At 49.5% G+C, this 20,681-nt stretch overlaps 1 protein-coding gene across 4 annotated transcripts in view; it reads left to right on the top strand.

The window, feature by feature from the left end:
- Nucleotides 1-20,681, top strand: part of flna (filamin A, alpha (actin binding protein 280)) — a 70,154-nt gene that overhangs the window by 30,652 nt on the left and 18,821 nt on the right. For all 4 annotated transcript variants that reach the window (XM_083919762.1, XM_083919760.1, XM_083919761.1 and 1 more), the window contains exons 4-26: nt 3,191-3,288; nt 5,243-5,390; nt 6,101-6,219; nt 6,307-6,384; nt 6,762-6,924; nt 8,477-8,677; nt 10,096-10,233; nt 11,956-12,082; nt 12,199-12,335; nt 12,502-12,698; nt 12,809-12,922; nt 13,033-13,176; nt 13,257-13,380; nt 15,332-15,492; nt 15,579-15,669; nt 15,840-16,009; nt 17,224-17,341; nt 17,822-17,934; nt 18,698-18,847; nt 19,082-19,400; nt 19,490-19,663; nt 20,065-20,227; nt 20,309-20,469. In XM_083919762.1, coding sequence (XP_083775888.1) covers nt 3,191-3,288; nt 5,243-5,390; nt 6,101-6,219; nt 6,307-6,384; nt 6,762-6,924; nt 8,477-8,677; nt 10,096-10,233; nt 11,956-12,082; nt 12,199-12,335; nt 12,502-12,698; nt 12,809-12,922; nt 13,033-13,176; nt 13,257-13,380; nt 15,332-15,492; nt 15,579-15,669; nt 15,840-16,009; nt 17,224-17,341; nt 17,822-17,934; nt 18,698-18,847; nt 19,082-19,400; nt 19,490-19,663; nt 20,065-20,227; nt 20,309-20,469 — 3,408 coding nt within the window. The remainder of the gene's footprint in view (nt 1-3,190; nt 3,289-5,242; nt 5,391-6,100; nt 6,220-6,306; nt 6,385-6,761; nt 6,925-8,476; nt 8,678-10,095; nt 10,234-11,955; nt 12,083-12,198; nt 12,336-12,501; nt 12,699-12,808; nt 12,923-13,032; nt 13,177-13,256; nt 13,381-15,331; nt 15,493-15,578; nt 15,670-15,839; nt 16,010-17,223; nt 17,342-17,821; nt 17,935-18,697; nt 18,848-19,081; nt 19,401-19,489; nt 19,664-20,064; nt 20,228-20,308; nt 20,470-20,681) is intronic.

Here is a 20,681-nt window from a genome sequence, read left to right as displayed (position 1 = left end):
GCCGACGATAAAGGCAGTTTCTTTGATATGGAGTCGATGTGGGGTTTAAAGGATCACTGAGTTCATCCAGAAACTTTAAGGACCAGATATGATCCTGAAAAACCTGCTGTGAGATTTGTTTCTTATGTAGGAGAAGCTTGTTTGATGAGAACTATATTTAAAATAAGTTAAAATTAGATTTTAAGGAGTTGCTGAGTTTGTGAAATGTCAGGTTTAGAGGCGTAAATCACTGCATCATCAGCATAAAGGTGAATTTGGAACAGATTTGTGGAAATCATCGACAAAAATGGAGAATAAATGATTCATATCTCAGGTTCCCACAGCGTTATAAGCTGCTATTACTGGAATAGCTCAGTTTTATGCAGTGTTTTAATTAGGGATGCTCGATATTTGCTTTTCTGCCGATATCCGATATTGTCCAACCCTTGATTTCCGATACCGATGTATGCAGCCTTTTTACACCAAAATTGTTAAGACAACATCACATATCTCCTATTATGGAATTAACACATTATGAATAATAGTATTGTGAAGCCCACTGGCTGCAAACATAAATGCAACACGGCTTTTCAAATGTAAACACAGTCTGTGCAAAATAAGTGCCATTCATTTATTTTTTTGTGTTTTTAGAGAGAATATTTTGCCTCAAACACAATACAGACAACATCACAACAAGGAAGATGCAAAGCTTCAGTCCAGAGTAGTGAACAAACATAGTTTTCTTTTTACACACTGAGTAACGACGGAGCCGTAACTTCGCAAATAATACAATCAATAAATCAGCAGTCAAGCTCAACATGCTAACCTGGTTAACGCTTGAAGACCAGATATCTGTAGTGGATCTAATGGATACAGCACCAGAAATTAGCTTCTCGACGTAAACAACGCTGTACAATTCGGGTTCAGCACTGGTCTGAGAAACACGTGCGACTTGGCGCGGCATAACGTGGCTCGATGAACTCCACAAGTTTGGTGAATCCGGCATCTTGAACGATAGAAAAAGGTTTGTTCTCAGTGTCGGCTGTTGCTTCTTTAAATCACTTTGCTGCACAGGTGTAGCGAATCATTCCGCAGGATTCTTCCTGAGGTGAGTGATCAAATGTGATGTAGTAAAGGAAGACGCCTTGCAGTCATTGCAAAGCGCATATTTACTGTTAGTAGGTGACACTTGGAAATACTTCCAAACCTCGGACATCTCATGCACCGGGCGAGCTGAAGCTTGTTAGCCACAGTTAGCAACCTACGAGTCTAGCGTGTTGTTGTTGTTATACGTCATCAAGCACGCGCCTGTAAACGTCCCGTGTTGCATTCAGGTACACTCGGAAATGCTGAAGCCTACTGAACAAACATCGGTTGTAAAAACCTGATTCCGATAATTCCCGATATTACATTTTTAACTCAATATCGGCCGATATTATCGGACATCCCTAGTTTTAATTATTTTGACTCCTAGAGGACAGCAGTGACTGACAGCTGCAGATCTGAGGTCAGGAAAGTATCGGTGTTTATCTGTGTGAGAGTAAAAACGGAGGGCAGGGGTGATGAGGAGCTGAACAGGGTTGAGAGGAGGGGGAGAGCTGAGGCGTCCCATTATGATCCTGGTAAATGAGCGGGGGAGACGGAGGGAGGGGGTGGGGTGAGGGATGGAGGTGAAGGAGGTTTCTGTTTACATGCTCAGGATGTTTGGCATACCTGTGGATCAGCAGCAGCCCTGAGCCGGCGATAAGGATCCAACCAGAGCCGTTCTTTCCAACCGCGTCCAAAAATAACAAGGCTCAGACGCCAGAGTCCGTTCTGAGCGTTAGATAAAAAAACTGCTGACACATGTTTCCAGTTTATACGTTTGTGATAATGAAGGAGCATCAAAACATCCCGAGAGGGACTTTAAGGGCGTCTTGATCCGCCACGGAGACGGTCTGACCCCACAGCTAACCTTCAGATGCAGATAAGGCGTGTTTGCCATTCTCCTTGTGTCTGCGGGGAGACGTCAAGGCTCCAGCTGTGGAGTCAACATGGCTGTAATCAGACAGACGGCTGTAACACGAGGCTGCCGGTGTCTTTGTGCGGTGGAGTTCACGTCTACGTAAATGTCCCTTAATCCCGCTGAAATGCTGCTTCACTGTTTTATACTTGAGGAACTTCACTTCCTGACACCCAACGACGAAGTGTTGCAACCTAGTTCCTGATGCTCGTGCGTTCGCTGAATGTAAGACTGTGATTGTGAGAGCCTGCAGAGATGTGTGGTATACCGTGCACGCTCATACTGACACGAAACCACGGCCGAAAACTTAAATATCCCCAAAAGTAATGGCATAAAATATTAAACTTAAACCTAAAAAATCCAAATAAAAATATATATATTTGCTAAAGCTGCTGAGTTTTATAGGTACTTTCTTATAACAACAGTGAAATGATTATGCAGCTGTAAAAAGTTTGTTATTATCTGTAAAGTCCTTTGGCTGGTTTAAGGCTCTTGGCGTTGTTGTTGTTGTTGTTGTTGTTGATCAAACGTGTGAACACCAGAGAACGTTCTGGTAAAGTTCACGTCTCCGGTGTGAACTGTTTGCATACAGAGACGTGTGAACCCCAGTTAAACCGCAGCTTTAACCATGACATGGTCAACTCGAGGGTGAATAAAGTTCACTAGTCACTAAATAAACACTCGTTTGACTTCACGTTATGTCTGAGGGATATTTGTGTTATCTATCTCTAACCTGCAGCTCTCTGAACTCTTTGAATGAGTCTGTCAGCTCCAGGTTTCACAGACTTGGTCAGACGAGCTTTGTGGCGTCCGTGGGCCTCGGCAACGTAAACACTTCCTTATTTTGTCCGTTCGCTGCTGCTAAACACGCCGAGGACGATCGGTAGGAGCACTCGTGTCTGTCCGTCACAGTGAAGCCCCGCCCACTCGGGCTGCAGCCACTGATGACGCAGAGAGAAGCTGCATGCAGACTTCATTAAGTACAGATACTAATAAATGTTTTTAACGAAAGGGTACCGCGGTGCCTTTCTAGTGTCCGTTTACCGTGCAACTCTAGTGCACACCTTTATATCAGCTAAGGCAAACAGTGTTTAATGTGTTTAATGTGTGGTAATGTTACAAAAACAGCTTTAAATAACATTCATATAGGTTTTCTATAGAGCTGCCTGTCCTGTTGTCGTGCCAACGCCCCTCCTCTCTGTCCTGCAGGTCTGTGTCCTGACTGGGATCAGTGGGATCAGACCAAACCAGTGGATAACGCCCGCGAGGCCATGCAGCAGGCGGACGACTGGCTGGGCATCCCTCAGGTGAGATACGTTCACCATCACAGTGAGCAAGTGGCCCATACCCAACTGTCTCTGTCTCTGTCTCTATCTCTGTCTGTCTCTGTCTCTATCTCTATCTCTGTCTGTCTCTATCTCTGTCTATCTCTATCTCTACCTCTATCTCTATCTCTGTCTCTGTCTCTGTCTCTATCTCTATGTCTGTCTCTATCTCTGTCTCTGTCTCTATCTCTGTCTCTATCTGTCTCTGTCTCTATCTCTGTCTCTGTCTGTCTCTATCTCTGTTTATCTCTATCTCTACCTCTATCTCTATCTCTGTCTCTGTCTCTATCTCTGTCTCTGTCTCTATCTCTGTCTCTATCTGTCTCTGTCTCTATCTCTGTCTCTGTCTGTCTCTATCTCTGTTTATCTCTATCTCTACCTCTATCTCTGTCTCTGTCTCTGTCTCTATCTCTGTCTCTGTCTCTATCTCTATCTCTATCTCTGTCTCTGTCTCTATCTTGGTCTCTATCTCTATCTCTATCTCTATCTCTGTCTCTGTCTCTATCTCTATCTCTGTCTATCTCTATCTCTACCTCTGTCTCTGTCTCTGTCTCTGTCTCTGTCTCTATCTCTATCTCTATCTCTATCTCTATCTCTATCTCTGTCTCTGTCTCTATCTCTATCTCTATCTCTGTCTCTGTCTCTGTCTCTGTCTCTATCTCTATCTCTGTCTCTGTCTCTGTCTCTATCTCTGTCTCTATCTCTATCTCTGTCTCTATCTCTATCTCTATCTCTGACTCTATCTCTATCTCTGTCTCTATCTCTATCTCTGTCTCTGTCTCTGTCTCTGTCTCTGTCTCTGTCTCTGTCTCTATCTCTATCTCTATCTCTATCTCTATCTCTATCTCTGTCTCTGTCTCTGTCTCTGTCTCTGTCTCTGTCTCTGTCTCTATCTCTGTCTCTGTCTCTGTCTCTATCTCTATCTCTATCTCTATCTCTATCTCTATCTCTGTCTCTGTCTCTGTCTCTGTCTCTATCTCTATCTCTATCTCTATCTCTGTCTCTGTCTCTGTCTCTGTCTCTGTCTCTGTCTCTATCTCTGTCTCTGTCTCTATCTCTATCTCTATCTCTATCTCTGTCTCTGTCTCTATCTCTATCTCTGTCTCTGTCTCTATCTCTATCTCTGTCTCTGTCTCTATCTCTGTCTCTATCTCTGTCTCTGTCTCTATCTCTGTCTCTGTCTCTATCTCTGTTTCTATCTCTGTCTCTGTCTCTGTCTCTGTCTCTATCTCTGACTCTGTCTCTGTCTCTGACTCTGTTTCTGTCTCTGTCTCTGTCTCTATCTCTGTCTCTATCTCTGTCTCTATCTCTGACTCTGTCCATACATCCAAATTTAAAGGACTCTCATCGAGATCACACCTCCCCTATTTTTAAAAAAAATCTGACTCAAACAGGAGGAACTCATCTGATCCCCTTGTATTTGTCCAGATGAAGAGTTCAGGTTTTAACGGGAGATCTGCGACTGAACTCCGCAGACGCAGGTTTGTCTGGGCTGGTTGTCGAGTCTCTGTTGAGCGTCTGACCGCGTTGTGTCGGTGTGACTGGCACAGTGCTGGCAGCTGGCACGGCATAGCGTGCTGACAGTTTGCTCTGTGGTCGCGGCCGTTTCCGCCCTCAGCTGTGTTTGTGCTCAGAGACGCTCTCTGTCCCGTCCCCTGTGTCTCTGTGGGCAGAGACGCAGACAGAGCGCTCGTGTGTGTCTGAGGCGCTGCCGGCTGCTGTGCGTGCCAGTGTGGCTCAGGTACTTTCTCAGGAGGAAGAGGTTGGTGTGTGGTTTCATCACTGAATCACAACACGGCTCAGTTGAGTTTTGTGGGCAACCGTCTCCATGGCAACTAATCAAGCCCAGCGTCAGGCTGCGGCGCCTCTCTCCCATCAGCAAACCTTTCACCTGGTAAACGTTGTTGTTGTTGTTGTTGTTGTCTCGGCCTCGTAGGTGATTACTCCCGAAGAGATCGTTGACCCCAACGTGGACGAGCACTCGGTCATGACCTACCTGTCCCAGTTCCCCAAGGCCAAACTGAAGCCTGGAGCACCTCTGCGTCCCAAACTCAACCCCAAGAAGGCACGCGCCTACGGGCCAGGTACGCACGCACACACACACGCATACACACACACACACACACACACACACACACACACACACACACACACACACACACACACACACCTGCAGCTGGACTTTAACAAGAGGATTTGCATGAATTTAAATCATCGATGTGCCGTCGATTGTTGTTGATCGAGATGTTCGATAGCATACATGAAGTACGCAGCCCTCTCTGCGTCCGTCAGGATCAGATATCCTGATATGAACCCCCCGTAATTCACTGTTGACCGACACACAACGGACATTCAGCACAGGAGCCGTCACAGACCGCAGGACGCCCGTGAACGTAACGGACCCGTCTCCTCCTCCTGGTGCTGTTGAGTCAGAGGATTGTTCCACCTGCTTCTTTAACACGTGTCACAAACACAGCTGCCGAATGAATCTCCCCCTACACACACACACACACACACACACACACACACACACACTGTCAGGGCTCAAGGACATCTCATGCATCACATCGACAACAGCACAGGACAACACACACCCACTCATCACGCCCTCCAGACGCAGGTTCAGATCCCTGGTGTGCAGGAGGGCAAAATCCTGGTTCCTGCAGCCAGAGCAAACAAAACCTCCACAGCCTCACTCTCACACACGTCTGTCCACATGTCATCCTGCTGAGTTTGTCCGTATGTGTTAGAGTCTAGAGTCTGAGTCTGTCTGAATGCCCTGTCCTCTCTGAAGGGGTCGAACCGGTCGGTAACGTTGTGATGAAGAAGGCTCTGTTCACCGTGGAGACCATCAGCGCAGGAATGGGGGAGGTGCTGGTGTACGTGGAGGACCCTGCTGGACACAGAGAGGAGGTGGGACGCCGCTCACGCTCGGGTGTTTGGTCCTTTTTTTTAAAGTTATTCTGGTCTAACGTGTGTTTACTGTATTTAACCCTCCAGGGTAAAGTGACGGCCAACAACGATAAGAACCGAACCTACTCCGTCTACTACATCCCCAAAGTCACAGGCCTGCACAAGGTAAGCTGAGAGCTGGGGTTCATGCAAGGGACTGGTCCTCCAGGACCCTCCAGGACCCTCCAGGACCCTCCAGGACCCTCCAGGACCCTCTGAGGGGCCGGGGGGGGGGGGGGGGGGGGGTTTGCTGTTCCCTGAAATGCATTTTTCTCTCTGCACTTTTCAGTTTTAGGCAGAAATGTTTTTATGTGATTGAGTTTTTACAGCTGCAGCAAAAACGCTGCTCACAAACGAACGTGTCTGTAATTATAATAATAACTCTGATGTATCCGACACAGTGTCGCACATTTAAAGTCGCTCTTTGCATCAGGGACATTAAAGCAGACAGAAACTGGATCCCGTGACCTGAGGGCCCCTCTCCTCTCCCTTCTGCTGTGTAGGTGACGGTGCTGTTTGCAGGGCAGCACATCTCCAAGAGCCCCTTCGAGGTGGAGATCGGCATGGCTCAGGGCGACTCCAGCAAGGCCACGGCCCAGGGACCGGGTCTGGAGCCCGCGGGCAACATCGCCAACAAGGCCACTTACTTTGACGTCTACACAGCAGGTAAACACACGGCGCACGTGCGTGTCGTCAGGTCAGAAAGTCTGCATTTAAACGTGTCCTTTAACTCGTATTAGTCTCACTTTCTGGCTGGAGCGCCGCTAAGCAGGGGGCAGGAAGTCACACAACTGGTCAGTCGAGTATTTCAGAATAAAATGTCAAGTTTATTTGCACGCCACAATTTAACAACACGCACCACATTATCAGGCGCACCTTCAGTGAACGTCTTATTTTGAAACTTTGTTCATATATAAGGAGCACCGCGTTATAAGGAGCAGAGAACAGACGCTACAGTGGAGGCTTGGGTTACGTTCTGCATCCATTAGACGGAGCTGCGCTAAAGGGAACGTCGTTTTCATTGAGAGAAAGTGACGCACGAAGCTGAGGAAGAACACCGGAGAGCACCTTTTTCCCTCATAGGTTGTCCCGTATGAGACCCACGTATGGCACACTACTCCATTATAACTGAACTGCCTTTGTTAGATGATGATAGACGGACAGGAAAGTGGGAAATAGAGATGAGGATATGCAGCAAAGGGTCGAAGGTCAGACTTAAACCCAGGCTTCTGCCAAGTACCGTATTTTCCACACATTTTAAGGTGCATAGAACAGACGCAACAGTCGAGGCTGGGGTGACGTTAAGAACCGCCTCTAAACTCATTGATGCTAAGTTGGCGTGCTAGCGCTGTTGCCTTCAGTGGAACAGTGATCGTACGGACTCTTCTACTTGCTGCTCTCTGTTCAACAACCCACTGTTGGAGTTTGTCCTCCAGCTGCAGCCGTCTCGCTCTGTTCCCTCTAAACTCTGTTTAGTCTTCTTTACTCAGCGCAGGTCGTCTTGTTGCTTCCTCCACTTCCGCACCATTGATTGGTTCATGTTCAACTCTCTGGCTGCTGCTCTGTTCCCGTGTTCTCCTGCGTGACTAATGGCCTTGAGTGTAAACTCTGCGTCGTAAGCGTGTCTCTTAACAGGAGCCATTTTGGGCTCTCTCACAAACACACACATGGAAATGAAACGGCACGCTTCACGCAGTCGTATATCTCAACATGCACCGCGCGTTACTTCTTCTACGGGGAAAATAGAGTCGGCGGCTGCTCACCGTAGTTGGAGACCTGTTGTGGCTCAATATTGGTCCATATATAAGGAGCACCGGATTATAAGGAGCACTGTTGAGACATTTGAAGGTTTTTAGGTGCTCCTATAGTGCGGAGAATACGGTAATCTAAGTAAAAGATCATTGAAATACACGTGATGGACGTCACAGTGCAGTACAGGCTGTTTAGTGAAAAGCAGATCTGCAGATCTCACATGGTACGGCCGTGTGGTGTAAAGACGTAACGTATCTGAACCATGTCCTGTGATAATCTGCTACTTCAGTCGACTTTACGACCAAATATCATTGGAGCCGCTGCAGGAAAGTGATGCAGAACAGAACAGATGAATGTTTACGACCCAGTGCGTCCCAGTCCAGACACTTCTACGCAGCCTTCACCCGGTCTCCCCCTCGTCCTGTTCCTGCTCTTTAACCCCTCCTCCCTCCCCTGCTTCTCCCAGGTGCTGGCATCGGAGAGGTGGAGGTGATGATCATCGACCCTGCCGGCAAGAAGAGCACGGTGCCCTGTACCATAGAGGACAAGGGCAACAGTAGCTACCGCTGCACCTACAAGCCCATCCAGGAGGGCCAGCACACCATCTACGTCACCTTCGCCGGGGGTCAGATCAGCAAGAGCCCCTTCATGATCAACGTGGGCGAGGGTGAGACTGGATCCTTAGCTGCACGTGTCCGTCACACACGGTCTCTGTGTCATTATGTGTGAAGTGTGTTTGTTTCTCTGTGCTTTAATGTTGATTCTTTCCCTTTAAACCATCAAAATGACATTAACTGAAGATGCTGTGACGGTTCCTGTGACTCTTAAAGAACACAGAGATGATTTCATCCTTGTGTTGTTTCTGCAGTGTTGTCCTCACTTGTGTTTAATGCTGTCCTCTCTTTTCTCCTGCCTCCGTTCTGGACGTGGCGTCCTCTCCTCTCCTTCTCTTTGATAGAGGCGCGCTGGCATCTGTCCTCTCTCTGGAGCCGCCTCTTCCTTCTGCTGTCATTTCCTGTTTCCTGGGATCTCTCTTGGGTACCCACTGTGTGTGTGCGCTGTGTATGTGTGCTGTGTGGATGTGTGTGTGTGTCCATGTGGATGTGTGTGTGTGCTCTGTGTGTGTGTGCTGAGTGGGTGAGCTGTGTGTTCGTGTAGGTGTGTGTGTGTGTGTGTGCGCTGTGTGTCCGTGTGGATGTGTGTGTGTGCTCTGTGTGTGTGTGCTGAGTGGGTGAGCTGTGTGTTCGTGTGGATGTGTGTGTGCGATGCGTGGATGTGTGTGTGTGTGTGTGTGTCCGTGTGGATGTGTGTGTGCGCTGTGTGTCCGTGTGGATGTGTGTGTGAGCTGTGTGTCCGTATAGATGTGTGTGTGTGTGTGTGTGTGCTGTGTCGTCCAAACGCTTCATCACTCGTGAATAAGACACTAATAAAAACACAATTTGGTGCCAGTTTGTTAAAAACGTCGTTGTTGCACCGTTCTGTTCTGCAGTTCATCCATTAAAGTGAGATGTTATTAACAGTGTCAACAGCTAATGCTAATGCTAAATGCTAAATGCTAAGATGTAGTTTGACTTTAGCACGAGCAGAGAAAAGTTAAAGAGTCACAGAACAGACGTGAGGAATGTCCCCATCACCCACTGTGCCATGACTGTGCGGGTCAGTGAGACGAGCTGTGAGCAGATTCTCTCCTGTGTCTCTTTCACAATAAAAGCTCCTGCAAAGGTTCAGGATGTGGATTCTTAAAGAGCAGAAACCCTGAACTGTGTCCTCGTGGAGCGCCGGGTCGATCCCCGTTCATGAGCATGTGTTCTTGTGAGGCTTCCTGCAGGGCATCAAACCGTGACTCCTGTTTTCTGCACTTTTAATAAAGAGATATGAATGAAACTTGACTTCCTGTGTCAGGATAAAGGCTTGTTTCCCTTTCTGTGGCACAGGAACGCCGCGTTCAGGGTAGGAGCACTGAGAGCTGACAGTTCAGCTGGAAATAGTTCTTTTGTTTCACCGCTGAACTCATGCAAACTGCTGCAGTCAGATCAGCTGCGTCTGTTTCTCTCTCACCCCGTCTTTGTGTGCGTCTCTCCGCAGCGTGCAACCCCAGCCTGTGCAGAGCCAAGGGTCGAGGTCTGCAGCCGAAGGGCCTGAGGGTGAAGGAGACCGCCGACTTCCAGGTTTACACCAAAGGAGCCGGCACCGGGGAGCTCAAAGTCCTCATCAAGGGACCCAGTGAGTTTCTACCCATGCTGTCTATGCTAGCACACACACACACACACACACACGCACACGCACACGCACACGCACACGCACACGCACACACACACACACACACCCACACATCCCTTTAGGAAGTAGATCATTAAACCCATTCAACCACTGATTCGCTTGTGAGTCCCATCCTCAGGCTGTAGCCTGCAGACACCAAACTGCAGATGCTGGGTCTCAAATCACGTTCGTCTTTTACCGCCTTTATACTTCATATTGTGAGTGTACGGAAACATGCAGGGCACAGCCAGTTAGTGATAGACCGATGCATTTGTGTTTTTTCATGTATCATATCGGTCGATGTCGTTCAGCTCTAGTTTTTCCCGTCATTCTTCACAGACGGGCGTCCACAGATGGCTCCGTGGCGCTGCAGACGCCTTTTTAAGTTCAATAAATGTTTTTTTTTAATGTAAACTGAGGAAGCAAAAGTATAATCTGCTCCAAATGTCAGCCCCAGAAAAGGCTGATGACAAACATCCATTTGGGTCGATCAGCACTACAGATGGTGCACTCATAATAGTGGGAGAGGAGCGTACCTAAGTTCCCTGGTCTGTTCCCTGGTCCGGCAAACAGGCCGATGTATCCCCGCCCCTAAGCGTAACCACTGACTCCGACAAAACGCTGAATTAAATCCGCGGGGGCAGAGGCGGATGTGACCCGGGAACATTGGGGCGACCCCGTCGGAGAGTTGCCGCTGGGCGTTCTCTGTCCTTCCCCCTCAGTTCAGATGAGGAAAAACTCTTTAACACTTTAATACGATTGATATAATAATTCAAGAACCTCGGGATCTTGTTCACGAGTGAGGGGTCCTGAAAGCTGGGTCAGGACCCAAAGAACCAGGTCCAGGTCAGGACCCACAGAACCAGGTCCAGGTCAGGACCCAAAGAACCAGGTCCAGGTCAGGACCCAAAGAACCAGGTCCAGGTCAGGACCCACAGAACCAGGTCCAGGTCAGGACCCAGAGAACCAGGTCCGGGTCAGGACCCAAAGAACCAGGTCCAGGTCAGGACCCACAGAACCAGGTCCAGGTCAGGACCCAAAGAACCAGGTCCAGGTCAGGACCCAAAGAACCAGGTCCAGGTCAGGACCCACAGAACTAGGTCCAGGTCAGGACCCAAAGAACCAGGTCCAGGTCAGGACCCACAGAACCAGGTCCAGGTCAGGACCCAAAGAACCAGGTCCAGGTCAGGACCCAAAGAACCAGGTCCAGGTCAGGACCCAAAGAACCAGGTCCAGGTCAGGACCCACAGAACCAGGTCCAGGTCAGGACCCAAAGAACCAGGTCCAGGTCAGGACCCAAAGAACCAGGTCCAGGTCAGGACCCACAGAACTAGGTCCAGGTCAGGACCCAAAGAACCAGGTCCAGGTCAGGACCCACAGAACCAGGTCCAGGTCAGGACCCAAAGAACCAGGTCCAGGTCAGGACCCAAAGAACCAGGTCCAGGTCCAAGCGTGTGAAGTGTGTTTCCTCAGGAGGGGGTCTGGAGTCTCCCTTAGAGAGAGGGGGAGAAGTTCAGCATCCGTGAGGAACTCGGAGTAGAGCCGCTGCTCCTTTGCGTTGAAAGGAGCCAGTTGAGGTGGTTCAGGATCAACTACCTCGTTGAGTTCTGGACGACACCATCAGCTGAAGTTGTGTAAAGTTAAAAGTTAAAAACAAAAATACTAACGTGCCTCCCTGTGTTACAGAGGGTCTTGAGGAGCCGTGTAAAAGGAAAGATCTCGGTGACGGTGCGTACGGTTTTGAGTATTACCCCACCACCCCTGGTACATACTCCATCACCATCACCTGGGGAGGGCAGCACATCCCCCGCAGGTACACACACACACACTCACACACACACACACACACACACACACACACACAAACAAACACTGCATCTGTGCTTCACTGACGCGTCGCTGCGGCTGATCGCTCTCTGCTGCTTTTAGTCCCATTGAGGTGAAGATCGGCGCGGAGGCCGGCCAGCAGAAGGTGAGGGCCTGGGGTCCGGGGCTGGAGTGTGGCATTGTTGGCAAATCTGCCGACTTTGTGGTGGAGGCTGTTGGCGACAACGTCGGTACACTGGGTGAGTGTTCCTGGGACGGCCGAGATCACTCACACACACACACACACACACACACACACACACACACACACACACACACAAGCATGTGTTGGTGTAAGTATCCAGAGTTTACCCACAGTTCCTCACTGACCGCTCCTCTAAGCTTGCTGCTTTCTTCCGTCCCCAGGTTTCTCTGTGGAAGGTCCATCTCAGGCAAAGATCGAATGTGACGACAAGGGCGATGGGTCCTGTGACGTGCGCTACTGGCCCACAGAGGCAGGCGAGTATGCTGTGCATGTCCTCTGCAACAGCGAAGACATCCAGCACTCCCCCTTCATGGCTGAGATCGTCAACGCCCCAGGCAAAGACTTCTACCCCGACAAGGTACACACACACACACACACACACACACACACACACACCCAGGGAGACACGCCAGAGCCCCTCACATGTGGGACTTTGGTCCTAAAGCTCCATGATTGGCTCTCTTCCAGGTGAAGGCGTCTGGTCCGGGCCTTCAAAGCAGTGGTTTGGCGGTTGGGAAGCCCACGGAGTTCACAGTCGATGCCAAGCAAGGAGGGAAAGCTCCTCTGAAGATTGTGGCTCAGGTGCGTGTTTCACCTGGTCCTCAAACGCCTCTGTCCTCATGTTCTCAACAGCTCTGACAGATCTATTCCACATGTCTTGTTTAACTCTTTGGTTTTCCACATGTGCACAGGATGGAGAAGGCACACCTGTGGAAGTACAGGTTAAGGATAATGGCAACGGCACATACGCCTGCACCTACACCCCGCGTAAACCCGTCAAACACACCGCCATGGTCTCCTGGGGAGGAGTCAACATCCCTGAGAGTCCGTTCAGGGTGAGCACGCAGACGCCTTCAGAGAGGGTTCCTACAGAGTCACGGGAAAGTCTCTTCAGCGTTTGTGTTTTTGATCGCAGATGAACATCGGAGCAGGCTGTCATCCAAACAAAGTGAAGGTGTCGGGACCTGGGGTGGCCAAGACCGGCCTCAAGGCCTTCGAGCCCACGTACTTCACTGTGGACTGCGCGGAGGCTGGTCAAGGTAAAGCTACAAAAGAGCTTTCACACAAGAACACACAGCACGGTGTTTTAATTCATGTTGTATGAAGCATAAAAGCAGCTTTGACAGAAGCTCTGCAGCAGGTATTTAACGCTGCAATAATCAACATTGCTTGTACAATAGTTAGAAATCACAGATAATACTGATGCATCAACTCTGCAGTTCTTTTGTTTTGGTTTTCTGGGCTGCAGATTTAGCTCTCATTGTTCCAGACGGCTGTTTCAAGCAGAATACGCTCTGATGGATCAAGATGGATCCCTGTGCATTTGGAAAAGTTGCTCAGCCTTTGTAAAAAGGTCGGCTACTTCTGTTTTAGCACATAGGGATAAAATGATTTCACTGTGAGGTTATTCAGACTTTCCAGATGTTATCGGACTGAATAAATCAAATTTGGTAGTAAAACGAGTTATTTCATCGAGGCTGTGCGACCGGAAATCTTTATTTCTCTTTCCCAATGTAAGTCAACGGGAAAAAGTCTTTTTGGGCCAGAAGAAGAGCGCGTTACATCACGGACCCAGACCCAGAAGTTCTCATTCTACCCCCAGTGTTGTGCCTGAACACGTTCATGAGCTATCGTTGAGTGAACGCGTTCATGTTTTGGGCGAATGTGAACTGAACGTACGGTACTTCTGCCTGATGTACGTTACTGTGAACGCGTTCATTCTGGTGTCTGTGAACGACACACTCTCTCAGTTTTTAGATTTCTGCAGAGCCTTCAGGTGAAACCCCGGCTCAAACGCACCGTAAACAGCCTGAATATGGAGCGGCTAAAACCCGATTTGATGACAGCAGCCCCCAGTGTCACACCACCGCATGAGTCATCGATACAAACAACAGCAAGGAGGCGTCGTGTGATCATTAAGTTCACTGAGGACGGGAAAAACCTCAGACTTCTGTGCAAACTCTGTCGGCTTTCAAAAAGAAAATCCTCACTTCAGTCACATCCACAGCAAACCTGAAACAGCACATTCAACTGAAGCACGCGTCATTTTAAGGTCTGTGCAAGGAAATCAAACATGAGAAAGACAGTCAAGACAGATCTGGACCCAAACCCCATTAACGGCAGCGGCTCCATCGAACCTGCTGGTGCACTTTACTGACGGAGACCTGCGGCCTTTGAGTAAAGAGGAAATCTCAGCTTTGATGAACTTCATTAAGGGGCGTCCAAAAAAGAGCATCAGCTAAAAGTTAGAACTGTCTTTGCTTCTGTTTGGACCCTGGCAATGAAACGAATCAGTGTTTACTGAACTAAAAGTTTAATTAAGAACTGAACTAGTTCATTTTAAAATGTGTGAACTGAACTTTGAACCAGTTCTTTTAGAAAGTGAACTTTCCCGACACCGTCACTGTGTCAGAGTGTCTTCAGCCAGTCGCACGTCCGACTGTCGATCGCTCCTGAGCCCTTTTATTGCACAGACAGACAAAGTTTGCAACTAGCTAACTGCAACTAGCTAACTGCAACTAGCTAACTGCAACTAGCTAACTGCAACGAGCTAACTGCAACGAGCTAACGGCAACTAGCTAACGGCAACTAGCTAACGGCAACTAGCTAACGGCAACTAGCTAACTGCAGGAAGCATTAGGCAGCCAGATGTTTCCATCAGGAGTTGGTGAAGAGCTCAAAGTCGAGTAAATATTGGGCTTTTATTCATCAGGAGGCCAGAAACCAGACTCCAGGAGAATGCTAACGTTGCTCTGCGTCTTGTGGACTTTTATTTAGGCGATTGTTTGCTAAGAAGTTTGCCTGAACAACTTTAAAGGATGATGATATGTCAGTTTTGCCCCAGAGTGAAGTCTGAGCCAAGTCTTGGGCCGACCTTCTTGTCTCTATAGTGTGTTAATTTTCATGTCCTCCTCTTAATGGAGGTGAAGTGGCTGCACTGAATGGCTGTGGAGCATCAGCTGAAGTCATTAGTGTGTCTCCCGCCCTCAGGTGACATCAGCATAGGAATCAAGTGTGCCCCCGGGGTGGTGGGACCCGCGGAGGCCGACATCGACTTTGACATCATCAGGAACGACAACGACACCTTCACGGTCAAGTACACGCCCCCTGGAGCCGGCAGCTACACCATCATGGTGCTGTTCGCTGACCAGGTGAGCTGCAGCAGGACCGAGAGCAGGGTGCACGGTACCTGTGCGGGGTCAGGGACATTCTCTTCACGTGTGCGTTTGTGTTTCAGGCCATTCCAATGACGCCCATCAGGATCAAAGTGGACGCGTCTCATGATGCCAGCAAAGTCAAGGCCGAGGGACCGGGACTCAGCCGCAGCGGTGAGAACGCAGATGCACTTTAACTCCATTTCCTGTTGAGCTCCTGTGGTCGTAGCCCGTCTCAACTACCTCGTTTAGTTCTGGACGGAAATGGAAATGAATATAAAACCGTTGTGACCTTTTATGACCTTTGGTCCCTGACCCCGAGTTAATCCTCGCTCTCTCCTCAGGCGTTGAGTTGAACAAACCCACTCACTTCACTGTGAGCACTAAAGGAGCAGGAAAGGCAAACCTGGACTGCAACTTCAGCGGCCCGACCAAAGGCGAGGCTGTCAAGGACTTTGAGATCATCAACAACCACGACAACACACACACTGTGAAGTACACACCTGTGCAGCAGGTAAGATGGAGGACGCACTCACACACACGACCATGCTGCATCCATCCATCCCATGTCTGTGTTCTCAGTTGATAACAACGCACCACACAGTGTTTTACGCATGAGCAACACATCGACAAGGTGTCCAGAGATGGATGAAGATGGGCAGTGACGTGTCCGACTAATTTAATGAGTCACAAACAAGAAAGAAATGCAATTAAACATTATATTCCTTTAGTTTTCACTGCTGTTAAAACGTAACTCCAGTGTCAAATCCTCCTCCAGGGTCTTTTTCTGCACTTTAATCATCAGTAACCATGGAGACAGTTTTTATTAAGGTAGAAATCCAGGAGAGATGCTAACAGGCGGACGTGGCTAACAGTGGTTAGCTCGGGGCAGCACGGTGAAGGCATTCAAAGGTCTTTTTTAACCACTAATGCTGCTGAAAATAACAGCAAACCTCTGCAGCAGCATGAGAAGAGTCCCTACACACACAACAAAGCGTCATCAGCGTAGTTAGTGAAGCCAGAGTTTATTAAAGAGTGTTTTAAAGACTTACCTACTGGCCCCTGCACCAGCTCCTCTCATAGTAAAGTCCATTACAGTGGAAGGAGCCCATTGGTGCTTTCACCGTGCTGCCCTGAGCTAACCACTGTTAGCCACGCCCGGCTGTTAGCATCTCTCCTGGATTTCTACCTTAATAAAAACTGTCTCCATGATTATTGAGAGTTAAAGTGCAGAAAAAGACGCTGGGATGGTTTTACACTGGAATTACACTTTAATGCACGGAGCAGCCATCTTGGATTTTAAGGAAAACTGGAAATGGGGAGAAATGGCTAACCTAGCTAAGCTAACAAATTGCACGTACCTGCACCCAAACCTAACCCCTTTTGCTGGGAGTTAGTTAGTTTCCACAGGTGTTGGTCTCTTTTTTAGGCATGTAGGTTTGTGAACAGTTTAAAGAAATGAAATAATGTGTTCATTATTGAAGCTTTAGAGTTGTAGCTAGCTGTTCCTCCCCGTTTCTCTTCTTTATCCTATGCTAAGCTAAGCTAAGCTAAGCTGCTCCAGGCTCCAAAGTTAATGAACGTGGTACTGATTTTGTAATCTGACTCATTAAAGGAGTAGTTCGACATTTTGGGAATTCACTTTCTGTGTTCCCCGTGCTCTGGATCCTTCATGATCTGACCGTTCACATCCATGCCCCCCCCCCCCCCCCCCCCCTCCTGCCCCAGGGTCCTCTGGGAGTCGCTGTGACCTACGGTGGAGACCACATTCCCAAGAGCCCCTTCAGCGTTGCCGTGGCACCGACACTGGACCTGAGCAAGATCAACGTCACGGGCCTGGGCGACAGTGCGTACTTCCTCATTTATGACTCCAGTACAGAACCTGAGCTGCAGCGTTTCTCTTCTGCCCAGTCTTTACTTTCATTCTGTCCGGGTCATAATTATCTGTAACTCTCGACCTTTAGCGTTTCTTTGGTTTGCATGAAAAAGACAATTTCTGCCAAGTCAAGAAGAAACACGTAAATGTATTTTAGGAATACTCAGAATTATTAGAATCTATTTATTCAGGATGGACTCGAGATGAATCCTCTGTATTTCTTTTTGACTTTATATCATGTATTAAAAAATCAGTGAGACACAATACAGGACTTATACACACACACACACACACACACAGTCAGTTCAGTGATGTCCAAGCTAAAAAAGAAGAAGAATTACTTTGATTTATCCGCAAGGGGAAATTCAATTTTTTCACAATTGCATATGTGGAATAGTCCTTTTCCAGTGGGATGTCAGCCCGCGCTCTCTCTGCTCTGTGTCGTTGTAGAGATGACTGTAGGCAAAGACCAGGAAGTGACCGTCAAATCCAAGGGTGCTGGGGGTCAGGGCAAGGTCGCCGCCAAGGTCACCGCCCCCTCAGGGAAACCAGTGACCAGCAAGGTGAGTCCCAGGATTTACTGTTATTCTCAGAAACGCCTTTTTTTATGTTGTTTTCAAGTTATAAATGTCGTACACTCTGAGAACACGCTCTCAGGGCGCCCTCCCACTGTGCCTCCGTACCGTGCCCCGTGCTTTAGGGTCCTTGTCCCCCCCTCCAGGCCCGTTTGTACTCACACTACCTGGGCCTCGGAGAATGCTTCTTGCTGCCTATACGTCATCACGGCGTAACACGTCACACGCATTGATGACGTCATGGCGATGCGTGGCTTTGTTTCCAGATCTTTCCGTAGACCTCGGAGTTTTTGTGCGTCTTGTCGACTGTTTTTTAATCTTTTCATCGACCAAATCTGCAGTAAACACTCCACCTCCGCATCACACCAACGTGAACCTTTCACCGCCATTGTTTGAAATGTCCGCGCATGGTCCCTCCTTCTTTTTTCTACGTCCCAACAGGCGCACAGGAAATGACCTCAGAACCGCCGTAGGCCTCGTGCTCGTACACGTGCACACGCTCGTGCTCGTACACGTGCAAACGTGCTTTACTAAAGCCCACCTCTCCCAAACGGGCCGTGGACGGCAAGCGTGCCGCTCCTAGACGTGGTACGGTTGCATTCACACTGGTCAAAGGAACCAGACTTTAGCCGTGACACGTGCTGGGGCACGGTACGGAGGAACAGTGGGAGTGCTCTCTAACATGAAGCATACATGGAGTGAATACATGGTTTCTTTATCGGTAACATCCTGTTCATGTTTCTGGTTCCAGGTCGAGCCCGGGCTGAGCCCAGAGACCAGTCAGGTGAAGTTCATCCCCCGTGAGGCGGGGCCGTACCAGGTGGAGCTGACCTACGACGGGGCCCCGATCCCTGGGTCCCCCTTCAGCCCCACAGCGTACCCGGTCTCAGACCCGTCCAAGGTTAGCCACACGGACTCTAACACACACTGAGTAAAATGTAAACTAGTGGTGAGAGTCCAGGGAGAGATCTGCAGGTGAGCAGGAGGAGCTTGTAGGCGATGCGTGACTTGTGGAGCTGTTGGAGAGTGGGAGTGATGTGCTGCCGTGTGTGGGTTCAAACCGTGGCAGCTGAGTTCTGAACACACTGCACTCGTAGTCACTGCTCGTGTGTGTCCGTCCCGTCTCTCCTCTCAGGTGCGCTGCTCCGGCCCAGGTTTGGAGCGCGCCAAAGTCGGGGAGAAGGGGGAGTTCATCGTGGACTGTACCAACGCCGGCCCGGCTGAGCTGACCATCGAGATCATCTCGGACAGCGGCACCGAGGCGGAGGTTCACATCCAGGACAACGGAGACGGCACCTACACCATCACCTACATCCCTCTCTACCCCGGCTCCTACACGCTCACCATCCGCTACGGCGGCCAGGACGTGCCCAACTTCCCCGCTCGGCTCAGCGTGGAGCCTGCGGTCGACGCCAGTGGGGTCCGTGTGTTCGGACCCGGAGTGGAGGGCAAAGGTGAAATGACCTGCACCTGGATGTGACCTAAACCTGCAGACATGTCACATGTCCCCAACGTGCTGAATGTCCCCGTCCTGTGTTTTCAGGTATTTTCCGTGAGGCGACCACAGACTTCACCGTGGACGCTCGTGCTCTCACACAAACCGGAGGGGACCACATCAAAACCCTCATCAGCAACCCGTCGGGCAGCCGCACGGACGCCCTGATCGCCGACCTCGGAGATGGAACCTACAACGTGGAGTACACTCCCTACGAGGAGGGTGAGTTCAAACGCAACGACGTGTGCGGGACTTTCAGAACAGCTGTTGGATGAGTTTGAAGTGTGATATTGTGTGTGTGTGTGTGTGTGTGTGTGTGTGTGTGTGTGTGTGTGTGTGTGTGTGTGTGTGTGTGTGTGTGTGTGTGTGTGTGTGTGTGTGTGTGTGTGTGTGTGTGTGTGTGTGTGTGTGTGTGTGTGTGTGTGTGTGTGTGTGTGTGTGTGTGTGTGTGTGTGTGTGTGTGTGTGTGTGTGTGTGTGTGTGTGTGTGTGTGTGTGTGTGTGTGTGTGTGTGTGTGTGTGTGTGTGTGTGTGTGTGTGTGTGTGTGTGTGTGTGTGTGTGTGTGTGTGTGTGTGTGTGTGTGTGTGTGTGTGTGTGTGTGTGTGTGTGTGTGTGTGGCTCAGGACCTCATAGCGTGGAGGTTTGCTATGACGGCTCTCCGGTGCCGAAGAGTCCGTTCCGTGTCGGCGTCACTGAAGGCTGTGATCCGGCTCGTGTTCGTGTGCACGGTCCGGGCCTGAAGGGTGGCATCACCAACAAGCCCAACAAGTTCACAGTGGAGACTCGGTACGTGAGACAGAACGTCCACAAATGTCCCTGCCGTGTTTCCTGCTCGTGTTTTAAACGTCCGTCCTCTTCCCTCTGCAGAGGAGCCGGCACCGGGGGTCTGGGTCTGGCGATGGAGGGTCCGTCAGAGGCCAAAATGTCCTGCACTGATAACAAAGACGGCAGCTGCAGCGTGGAGTACATCCCGTACGAGGCCGGCAAATACAACCTCAACGTCACCTACGGAGGACAGCCCATCAAAGGTGCACAATTCTTACAAATGTGCACATATAGGGCGTCCTCGTCACTGAAGAGGACACTTAAACTCACGTTTATGCTCCTAGAGGACACTTTAACACACGTTTATGCTCCTAGAGGTCACTTTAACACACGTTTATGCTCCTAGAGGACACTTTAACACACGTTTATGCTCCTAGAGGTCACTTTAACACACGTTTATGCTCCTAGAGGACAC

Source organism: Echiichthys vipera, assembly GCF_963691815.1.
Source record: "Echiichthys vipera genome assembly, chromosome: 9".
Lineage (NCBI taxonomy): Eukaryota > Metazoa > Chordata > Actinopteri > Perciformes > Trachinidae > Echiichthys > Echiichthys vipera.
This window is presented reverse-complemented; position numbering and strand designations above follow the sequence as displayed.